The sequence below is a fragment of the Dromiciops gliroides genome, chromosome 6 (assembly GCF_019393635.1).
Source record: "Dromiciops gliroides isolate mDroGli1 chromosome 6, mDroGli1.pri, whole genome shotgun sequence".
NCBI classification, from domain to species: domain Eukaryota; kingdom Metazoa; phylum Chordata; class Mammalia; order Microbiotheria; family Microbiotheriidae; genus Dromiciops; species Dromiciops gliroides.
In genome coordinates, this window is record NC_057866.1 from 6,431,515 (window position 1) to 6,443,084 (window position 11,570).

The 11,570-nt window shown below is 50.8% G+C and overlaps 1 protein-coding gene across 1 annotated transcript; it reads right to left on the minus strand.

The window, feature by feature from the left end:
• Positions 1–10,537: 10,537 nt before the first annotated feature.
• Positions 10,538–11,082, minus strand: SMIM38 (small integral membrane protein 38). The gene is made up of 2 exons (XM_043972047.1): positions 11,036–11,082; positions 10,538–10,679 (listed from the first exon to the last, which is right to left on the minus strand). Exons 1-2 carry the CDS (start codon positions 11,080–11,082, stop codon positions 10,538–10,540), a joined length of 189 nt encoding a protein of 62 aa, XP_043827982.1.
• Between the last annotated feature and the right edge of the window lie 488 nt (positions 11,083–11,570).

Below are 11,570 nucleotides of genomic sequence, written 5' to 3' on the forward strand. Positions count from 1 at the left end.
TGAAGTCCAGTGGCAGGAAAAAAGTCACAATGACTGGTGATAACCCAGATTCAATTGATGACCTTAGTGCCTTCGATATCTGACAAAGCTCTAAGCATTCCATTGAAACAAATTGTTCTCATACACTCATTTTTGCCAGGGAGAATTCTTCACATGTCTGGAGTAGACAGCCCCCCTAATTCCCCAACAAGTTTGAGTTACCCTCAAGATGCCAAGATGTTTTACTGGGGCATGGCCACTACACATGCTATAGTCTCTTGGAGTCACAGGTGAGAGTTAAGTGTCAGGTAGACATCAAAAGTGGATGAGCAGCCCTAAAAAAGTCTTGGCAAGCCCTCACACCAGAGGTGCTAGTTTGGACTCCAAAGATGCAACTTTGGAATCAGAGGATATAGAGGCTGAAAGATAAGACCATGTAGTCTGTGATGTTTAAAATCTAAATTGTGGTCGCCTTAAATTAGAAGCTTTAGCACCAGTCTTTGGGCATTAAACATTTATTAAAGCATAGAGGTATTCACAAGGAGTTCAGAAAGTTAAGAAAAAGAAGTCCTACCTAGCCTAGAGTTCCAGCCTAGTTGGGTTCTTCCTGAAGTCCTCCTCCACGATCCTGCTTTAATCAGGAACTCTCCAGCAAGCTGATTGTGGAAGCTTTTTTATAGGTCTGGAACAGAGGCCGTCCTCACACACTGCTTCAAGCTGATTGGTTGGCATCATCCAAATCCATTGGTTCTGAAGGTGTTCTCAAAATGTGATTACAATCCAGTTAACTTGAAGTAGGCTAATCAGCAGTCAATCACTCTCACTTGATACAATCAGTATAGATTACTCTTCAGGTGGGTCTTTGAGTATCTGCAAAATCCCATTATTTCATCACAAGTCCAAATTGTTAATTTCACAAAAGAAGAAGTTAACCCCCAAATTTGGGAAGGGACTCACCAAAGGGGCTAGGAATAAGTCAATATGAGAACCCAGTTCTACAGGTTGTGTCCATAACACTAGCTGCCTCCACTGGAATTGCATCAAGAAACTGCTTGTCTCTGGGGCAAAAGATGATAGACTCCCTGCATGCTGTCCTAGACAAACCACATCTGGAGGCTTGTGGTCGATTCAGGCACCACAGTTTCAGAAAGACATTGAGAAGCTGGAGGGTGCCCAGAGGAGGGAAACTGGGTTGGGAAAGAGACCTAAAGATACCTTTATCCCTTCAGCATAGGGTTTTTTTTACCCTTTCCTTCCAAGAGACTTAGTACCTGGGAGATACACACCCAGCATAGTTAAGGACTGGAAAGGAACACTCTATAGGAGCTAAAGAAAGAAATGAATGAAGGGATAACCAAATAAATAATTGGTGGGTAGGTGAGTAGATAGATAGATAGATGATAGATAGATAGATAGATAGATAGATAGATAGATAGATAGATAGATAGATAGATAGATAGGGAAATAAAAGAAAGAAGGAAGGAAGGAAGGAAGGAAGGAAGGAAGGAAGGAAGGAAGGAAGGAAGGAAGGAAGGAAGGAAGGAAGGAAGGAAGGAAGGAAGGAAGGAAGGAAAATGAGCATCTAACATGACTACAGACAGTGTCACCATATCCTACTGGAAGGTTTGGGAGAATCTGAGATTTCTCCTCCCTCCTGCCCCTGCCTCTCCCCTCTGCCCAAGGTCAAATGCTGGGGACTGGCATAACTGCCTACTACAGTATCAAGGGGTCTCATCACTTCCACTGTTGCCTAGCTTTTGAATATGACAAGACCATAACTCTTCCAGACTTGGTGAGCTGAACCTTCAAGTCCTGCGGAGAACAGGGTTCTTAGGTTCAACCAAGCTCTGATTGTAAGAGACAAGTGACCATCCCAACATATCCAGTTTCTCTATGTCCCGCTGTGAGTGAGAATCAGGCTTCAGGGCCCAGAGAGGCCAGGCTCCTGGACTTCCATGCCTTGGGAGTTAGGAGGAGAGGAGGTGCCATGCTGGAGATGTAGGTTATAAGACTCTTCACTGCTGCTGGGTTTTCTTGACATTTCTCTGCTCGTGTTAATTAAATCATTTTGTTTTTTATTCTATAAGGTCTAAGTTACTTGTTAACAGTGATTTTTTTTAAAGAGACAATGAGTTTCCAATGGGGGGAGGAACTGCCCTCCATTGTATGGGAGGGGACATAAGGGCAAAGATCCTATTTGCTGAGGCTGCCTTGGGAGGTTCCCATCCCCCCAAGCTCAGCAGATGCCGCTTAGAAACCCGGAAGAGATTTATGTCCAGTCCCTGGCTGGATGAGGCTGCTTTGGAGCCCCCACTCTTAGGTTTTGGGATTCCTTGGAAGGCTCAGAGTTCTGAAAGGGTGTCTCTCCCTCAAAAAGTTCAGGGAGTGGCTCTCACTTGCGCTGGCTGGGCTCTTGTCATTGCGATGCCTTGGGGCTGGGGCAGCTGGGATTGCAGCTTAAGCCACCACAAAGCTGCCTTTCCAGGAATGACATGACCATGGTCTAGGGGTGACATCCCCCAGTTCCAGTACCTGCTTCTGAAAATCCCCCAGCATCTCTGGGGGCAGCCATGCTCCATGCAGACCCTGTTCTAGTCCCCGCTTCCCAGAAGGAAGGCTCCTGCCAGCCAAGCAGCACCAGACCTCCTGTGGGTCCTCTGCCTTAGGGGACATGGGCCACCTGGAGACTCCAGGAGAGCTGCAATGAGCAGCCATCCCTTTCCCCGACCCTGCAAGGGCCTCTCTCTTGCCATGGTTCTAAGCTAAAAGTGATGCTGAGCAAATCCATCTCTCTTCTCAAGACAAGCTCCCATTTATTCAGTAAGTCACCCATCTTACCTCATGTCTGATTCCCAATCAACGTGGGCAAGGGGCTGCCCCAGCCTGAATAGACATTTAATGCCCTCTAAGCAGCCTGGCCAGACACTGGAGCTTGGGCACAACATACCTGTTGTCCAGGATGTTTCTGCATAAATAAGTGGTGCTCTTGGCTTCAGGCTCCGGGAAACTACAGCTCTTGGCTGGAACTACCCAGGGCTAGGAGCCTAGTGGGGAAGAGAACAGTCCATGGGGAGGGAGAAATCTTTTCATTTTTAAACCTTGTACAGCATGACAGTCCACAGCCATATGCTGTCTACCTGTATCTGCAAACACTAGGAAGGGCTTTCTTGGGGGAAAGAGATGAGACTTGTTCTACCTGGCCCCAGAGGGCAAAACCAAGTGTGATGGGCAGTGGGGGCGGGGGCAATGCCAATGGGACAAAGCTAGATTTTAGGTCGGGAAAAACTTCATTCGGTTAGTGCTGCCCTAAAGTGGATGGGCTGCCTTTTGATGTAGAGCCTGGACGGCTGCTTGATTAGGGATAGTGTAGAAAGGGTTGCTCCTCAGGGACAAGAGGGACTAGATGTCTAAGGTATCTTCCAGCTTTGGGCTTTGGGCATTGTGAGAAGCCCGAATTCTCTCCACCAAAACATTTGCTAAATCCATACCACTCTTGAACCTGAAGATTTGGGTCATTTCATTGCTCACATGCCTGCTTTCTCCCCTGCCACTGGGCAAACACCAGGCTATAGAGCCCTCAGGAAAACCTAGAATGACACATCCACACAATCAATTCTCTCATCCCCTCCAGAGCCTGGTCCCCTGGGTGCCATCCCCCATGGCCAATCCTGCCGAGAAGTGCCATAGCTAACACTCCCCCTTCCCCAACCGGATCATGCCCTATCTGGAAACCTCATCGGCTTCCCTGGGGAGACAGGAGAAGAGATCCTTCTTCTTGGCTGAGGTAAGGTGGCTTTGAACCACTGTGGGGCTCTATTGAGCTCAAATTTTTTTATCTTACTCAAATACTCAAATCCGGATTTGAACTCAGATCCTCCTGAATCCAGGGCCGGTGCTTTATCCACTGAGCCATTTAGCTGCCCCCCCTTCTTATTTAATTTTTACAGGAAGGGCAGCTGTTGTGTGGTGGATAGAAGTCCAATCTTGGCACCAGGAAGATCTATATTCAAGCCATGCCTCAGATACACACATCCTGGCTGTGTGACCCTGGGCCAGTCACCACCTCTCAGCACCCCTGGTGACTCTCCAAGACTGGGGGATGTATGCTTTAGTGAACCAAATCTGTAAAGGAGGATTATGCCAATGAAATCCCAAGGGAAAGCGCCCATCAAAGTGTCAGCTACAGTGGCACCCAGTAACTGCTTGTTGAGCACATGAATGAGTAATCTATCCCCAAGTCTCAGTTTTGCCATCTATAAAATGGGGCAGTGGGTAATAGTGATACACACAGGGCTCTTTGTAATTAAAACAACTCCCCTGCCTATGTGACCCAAGATAACACATTTCACACTCTGGGCTTTTGTTTCCCCAAACCCAGAATCTGAGAGTTGAAAGGGAGTGCAGCAGCCATCTGGTCTACCCCATACTCCAAAGGAATCAGCAAAGTAACGTGAGGGAAAGGACGAGACTGGGCCCCTGGAGGCCCCTTGGCCCACACCCTGTCAGCTCCAAGTTTTACAAGCCTGGACGTGGGTCAATGCCTCTGTTACGAGGGCACATCAGAGGAGAGACCTGGATTGGGAACCCAAAGGCCCCTTCTCAATGAGACTCTCCTCATCTCTAACAGTGGGCTGCTGTACCTCATAGGATGGGTTTGGAATGAAATGATTCATTCCTGGGACCACATCCCCACTAAAGGGCCACCCAGACTCTTCCTGAAGACATGCAGTGAGGGGAAGCCCACCTGGGAGGACCAGATCCATTGTGGGGCAAGCACTCATAGCTCCCTAAGAGCACTGGCTTGGCATCCCAGGTGAAGGACCCATTCCCGACAGCCATTTTCCATTCTCCTCTGATTGGATCACCATTGGGCCATCCACAGCAAGAGCTCACGCCAGTCACTGGCCCTTGGTAAGCAGGCACAGGATGCCTCGGCTTCTCCATTTCCACTGGCCTCTTGCCCATCCAGCAGGGTGAGCCAATCGCAAAGCCAGCAAGAAGAGCCCCCAAGCTGTTTGCACCCCTCTTACGAGCATTTGAGGAAACACCTCACCCAGAGGGCTAGAGGAGACAGCCAAGTGCCATTCATGGAGCTTCCGAGCATCTCTGGAAACAAGAGAGACAATCCAGATGTTCCACACTGACCCAGTGCCCAGAGGCTTCAAACAGCTGGACAGCATCAGTGTCCTACTATGGAAAATGAGCAGGTGGTCCCAGGTGCCTTCTAAGATGTGCTCAAGCCAACGATAAGAGGGACTGCCCAGACACAGCAGGAAAGATGTCCTTGGCTGATTAGCATTGTTGTTGTTAATAGCTAGCATTGAGATGGAACTTTAAGTTTTGTAAAGCTGTTAAGTCTGATTATTCTCTACAGAAAACAAACAGGACAAGTCACCAAAGAGATGAAATTGAATCTCAAAATGTCAGAGGTAGGAGGGCCTTAGAACAGGGAATGCCAGATATGGGACAGAATTAGAACAGGGGATGTTAGAGGTGAGAGGGCCTTAGAACAGGGAATGCCAGAGGTGGGAGGGCCCTAGAAAAGAGACAATAATATCAAAGCTAGGAAGGTCCTTGGCACATGGAACATCAAGGCTGGAGAGATGTTCAGTTATCTAGTACAACCTGTTCATGTTTCCTTTAGAAGGCTGAGGCACAGGGAGGGCTCAGGACTCCCCAGGTAGTCAAGAACAGTCAGAATTTGATGCACCTGAGCTTTTCCTCTCTCTTCACCCCCCCCATAATGTTTATGAAGCATCTATCATGCACAAGGCCCTATACCAGGCACCAGGATGCAAAGAGAGCTAAATCCTGGGCTGCTCTCAGGTGTTGGTCCTTAGATGGAGGTGCTCACAACAGATAGCTGCTCATGGAATGGGTAGGGGCCCATGGGGGATGGATGGACCAAAGGCTCTGAGTCACCTGCTGATGACAACATCCAGAGGCAGGAATGCACAAAGTCTCTCTGCGGGGCATCTTGGCCAGGGGGCTGTGGGCGGGGGGGGGGGGGGGGGGGGGGGGGGGGGCTGTGGGCCGGGGTGGGTGGGGGCTGTGGACAGGAAGTTTGGACATGGGACCCAGGGCAGCTTTTGTTTTGTTTTGACAACACTGACCATATAAAATTCGGCTCCCATAGGGAAAGGCAGGCATTCTCAGGACATGGGTGGGCATTCCCCTCCCCATCACTACATCCAGGTCCTGGGCCAGCAGCCAGGTCCAAGGCACTCGGGCCCTCCCCTTTCCGGCCCACGTGTCCACCCCAGTCCCGGAGCCGTAACTCACACGGGTCCTCAGAAGCTGCTGAGGCCGGACCTGCCCACACGATCGCCCGCCAGCTGGGAGAAAGGAAGTCAGAGGGGGTACAGGGGGGGCCGACTCAAGGACGTGACCCAGGAAACCGATAAATCCTGTGTTTGTCCAAGACAGGGTCACACCGAAGCCCAAACAACTGGTCAGCAGCTTGCGGATCCATCAGGCTCAGGAGAAATACAACTGTGCTTTCTATTAATAAACACAGGCAGCATTTCTGGTCAGGGGGCACGGGGTATGAGTGTGTGTGGGGTCGGCTCATCCTCCCGGGCTCTTGGCCTTCGGAGAAGCACCAAGGGAAGGAGCAGCCCCAGAAAGCCCCGGGGTGCCCAGATGGGCAGGAAAACCTGTGAGGAGGGGGCTGATCCAGCACACCCAGGCTGGGCCTGGGAGCATGGCCTGAGGCTCTCTAGCAGACACTGGTGCATCCCTCGACAGACACATTTGGCTTAAAAAGGAAATAGTCCATTTCATGACTTAACGGTTTTTATTTTTAGAAGCCAGGCGTGAGTCATGCTCTGGGGAGAGCCACAATGGAGGTTTCTGTGGATGGGCCCGATGTGCTGGCTCTGGCTGGCTGGCCTGTCTCTGAGTCGGGTGAGGCCTGGGGGCCAGAACAGGGGGAGACAGATGGGGCGCCCCTCAGACACCCACCACAGCTCAGCGGCCATCCCCAAGCCCCTCTGTGACTGGTCCTGTGAGGCAGCCCCCTGACCCCTGGAGACACACTCACACACACACACACACACACACACACATACTCTCACACGTACTCACACACTTACACACGCTCACTCACACATACTCACACGCTCACGCACTCAGACACACTCACACTTATACTCACAGACACACAACTGCTCTCTCTCTCTCACGCACGCGCGCGCACACACACACACACACACACACACACACACACACTCTATGTCTCCCCCACCAAAGAAAGAGTCTACCTCCGGCTAGCCGGGCCAGCCATGGGATGGAAACACTGGACCTTCTTCAGAAGAGGAGGCCAGGACAGACGATGTCATTTCCGAGCTCTCTGGAGAATAATGACATATTGAAGGCAGCTCAGTTTTTCCAGCCCTGATCCCCACCCCCTCCAACAGGCTGCCAGGCTCTGCCCAGTTTCAGCTGCTGGGAGACAGGGGCCCACGCTTCAGCCTTCCTGATTAAACCTATGCTGAGTCTCTCTAAAGGGGAAGGGGAGGAGGCCCCTCCTTGGACTGAGAGCCCAAAAGGAGGTACCAACATCCCCCAGGGATTTCTGGGTCAGGGAGGCTTCATTGACTCTGGATTCATGGGATTCTTCCCATCAGCTCCTTTTGCCCCTAGCTGAGGGGGTCCCTGTGGAACAGTTATGTCCCCAAGTGGCCCAGTGCATGGAAGGCAGTGGGCCCAGCTCCACACTGGGGGTGATCTAGACAGAGAGGGAGCAAAAGCACCCCACTATTGGTTACTTAAGCTACCAGAGGCCAGACACACTAAGGTCTTCATGGCTAAGCTGCCCATTGGCCCAACCATTCTGGGGAACTCTGCCCCAAAAGACACCAAGCCAGGCCCAAAGCACACCTACCCTTTGATGGGGTGATATGACCAGCTTCCCCAGCTCAACAGCAGTTCTTTTTAGGCTCAATCCAGGGTTAGTGGCTCTGCTAGAACCAAGTATCTGCCCCAGAGACAGTGTGGTGGACAGAGCACTAAACCCAGAGGCCAGAAGTCCTTAGTTCGGATCCAGCCTCCGGCATTTCTTTCCAGGCTGGGATTAGGTTGAATAGTCACAAACATCCAAGTATCTGTTCCTTGTGAAACGTCCCCAAACTCACACTCATTAAGTTGAGGAGGTGCCCCTCTCATCCCATCTCTCAGGGAGGCACGAGGCTCTTGAGAGCAAGAGTTTTGAGCTGCAGTGGGCGATGCTGACCAGGTGTGTGACACCAGCACACCAGAGGGGCCCACCAGAGCAGGGAAGCCCACCAGTTTATCTAAGAGAGGAATACCCTCAGTGAGGTGGAAATGAAGCTGACCACAGCCGCCATGCTGGGCTGTCATAGTTTCCAGACGTGATCATGGGCTCTGGAAGGGCCTGTTGCCCTGGGAAGGCTTGACCCACGTGGCTCCTGGTCAAAGATCAGCTTTGGTCAGTATGGCGAGCTCTGTCACCAAAAGGTCAGACACCTGCACCCAAATCCTTCTTGGCTGCGGCTTCTCATCGGCCACAAGTGGACGAAGGATCAACACGTGAAGTTTTAGATGCTTGAAAACTGAAGAATGAGGGACAAGTGGAGCAGGAAGTTGAGGGACAGAGGTCCTTCAGCCAGACGCCTAAACGCGGTGGCCACTTGAAGGATGCATGACTTCCCCAGTGCTCAGAGCATGTCCCAAGAAGGAAAATGACCTGCTGGGTTAGCCAAATCCCTCTCAAGTGAACGTGTAACTTTAGCCAGTCACATGGTGTCCACAGTTTTCTTTTCCAGTGATGCTCCCCCTTCATTCACTTCCCTTAAAATCCAAATCGAACATAGAGAGGGAAGGAAGAATCGTTTATGAAACAACAGCAATGTGCCAGGATCTGTGCTGAGCACTTTGACCAGCTGTATCTCACTTGATCCTCACAACAACCCCGTGAGGTAGGCGCTGTTATGATCCCATTTTACAATTGAGGAACAGGGAGACGTTAAGTGACTTGACCAGGGTCACACAGCTTTCAAGTGTTCAAGGCCAGATAAAGGTCATCAAAGTATTAAACGGAGAATTTTGTCAAGTTGTATGACAGGAGCCCCTGCACTTCTGTGTCAGGGCTCCCATCTCCCGCAGTGAGTATGTACGTACACACACACACACAGATCATCATCATCAAGCATCGTCACAGCCAGGAGTGATGTCCTCGGCCACAAGCAGCAGATTGGAGCATGTTGGGAAGGTAAGCGCATCAAGTGACAGTCTTCTTAGCCCTCACCTCACCCCCCCCCCATTCCCCTGCCATCCAACAACTTGGGTGTCCTCCCGCTTCCTCTAAGAAGACACCACATCAGCTGACTCTGGGCATTGTCACTAGCTGTCTCTCATGCCTGGAATCTTCTCCCGCCCCAGCTGAAGTTCTTCCTTCTCCAGGAAGCCTTCCCCAATCCCTCTTCATTTTAGTGCCTTCTCTCTGTTGCTGATTGACAACTTCTCCTGTATATGGATGGCTCTTTGCACAGTTGTTGGGATATTGTCTCCCCGCCGTTAGACTGAAAGTTCCTTGGGGGCAGGGACTGTCTTTTATCTTTCTTTGTGTCTCCAATGCTTAGTACAGCACCTGCCACATAGTAGGTATTAAATAAATGTTCACTGTCTATCTAATTGATTGTCTGTGGTCTGAGGACCAGCCTAGCTAAGTACAGAGAAATTTATTGTCCGATTAGCCGCTAGCAGACAGATTTCAAAACTCAGGAAACAGGCCTGCTGAGGGATGGCCACTGTTCTGGTGGAGGGTAGGCAAGGTGAACATAAAAAGCTTCTGTGTCTTATTTCCTTAAAGTAAACCCTGGACATGATGTTTTATGTGCCTTAACCAAGGGGGAGATGTAGCATTCCATTTCCCATGGGTCAACATGGTGAAACAAAGGGTGGTCATGAATGTGTGAGGGGCAAGAGGCCCTGCCAAGCTTGCTCCAAACCCCAGATGCTGGCCAGCACCTCCTCCACCTCGTTCTGTTCCATCCATGCTTGTGCCAAATAAGGTACCCTACTTTTTACCTGTACTACCTCTCTCTCTGCTGCTCAGTTTCCTCATCTATAAAATGAAGGGCTTGCACTCAATGATCTCAGAGGTCCTTGTAGCTCTAGATAGAGGATCCTAAAGTAGACCTGCTACCTGCCCTACCTGCCCTACCTGCCCTACCTGCCCTTCCTGCCCTACCTCCCCTGGTTCTCTCTGCCCCTCTCCTCTGACAGCCCTTCCAGGTAAAGAAAGCTTTTCCCTTAGCTACGAGGCTACATTTCTACATCAGCTCAGGGAACATGGAATAATGCCAAGTCTAGGAGAACAGGGAAGAACAGGAGAACTTCATTGGGGCCATCCCTGGACAAGCCATCCCCAAGGAGACCAGAAGGCCCTATTCCCAAACATGCTTCTCCTGCTGGACATGGAAGCTGGAGCCACTCCCAAGAAAGGAGGAGCTCGGAGAAGACACCTTTTATTCTTGATCCAGAGCCCAGGACTTCCCCACCTCTGGTCAAAACCCAGACTGGCCAGCTGAGGAGTCTAGTCCTGCTTGGGTTTGCTGGGTCGTCTCCTGGACAGTCGATAATCAACAAAAGTCCCAAGACAGGACCATAGAATAAACCGAGCTAGTAGAATTATTACCAACAAAACCATCAATGGGTCTGAATCCATATTTACACCCCTAGAATTTAAGGGGAAGGAGAAAAGGAGAGAAGAAAGAGAGGGGAAGAAAGAGAAAATAGGAAGGGACAGAGCTTGGTCTGGGAACTGAGGTAGTGTAGGTACAAGAACACTGGCTTGGGAATCAAAAGACCATGCCACAAGCCAGCCGTGTGACCTTGGGCAAGTCCTTTCCCCCCTGGGCCTCTGTTTCCCTCTCTCTAAGATGAGAGACTTGGACTAAGGTTTTGACGGGGGCCTTTCCAGGCCCGGCTTCCTATGTGTCAGAGACCAGGCTCCCTAAGGTCTGTGTGCCCAGGGCAGTCCTGCCAGCTGCCTAGGTCCTGCTGCATTCCCGTCCAGGGCCGTGCCACTCACTCACTCGCCAGGGCGGGAGAAGCCTCCAGCTGACAGATTTGGGCCATGGAACGCACTATTTAGTCAAGAGGCCCCATGGACTATTCATTCAGAATTACCAACCCTTTGTAATTAACAATGACAGTATTGTCAGGAGGCTATTGCGGGGTGGGGGGACCCCTCTGTCAAGTCGGGCTTGCTCCAGGCTCTTGCTGGCTGCTCGCTCTCTTGCTCTCTGTGTCTCTCTGTCTCTCTCTATGTCTCTGTCTCTTTGACAGTCTCTCTGTCTCTGTCTCTCCTTTGTCCCTGCTTCTGTCTCTCTCTGTCTCTGTTTCTGACAGTCTCTCTGTGTCTCTAATTCTGTCTCTGTCTCTGTGTCTCTCTAGAAGATGATGTGTGGATATTACATATGCATACAATCTCCCAGTCTCTCTTCCAGTCTCCCTCAGTCAGTCTCTCTGTGTGTCTCCTTCCCTCTTGTCTGCGGTGCTGACGTAATCCCCAAACATCTCCGGCGGCAGCAGCTGCTGGGCACAGGCAGGCAGGCACCTCCTCT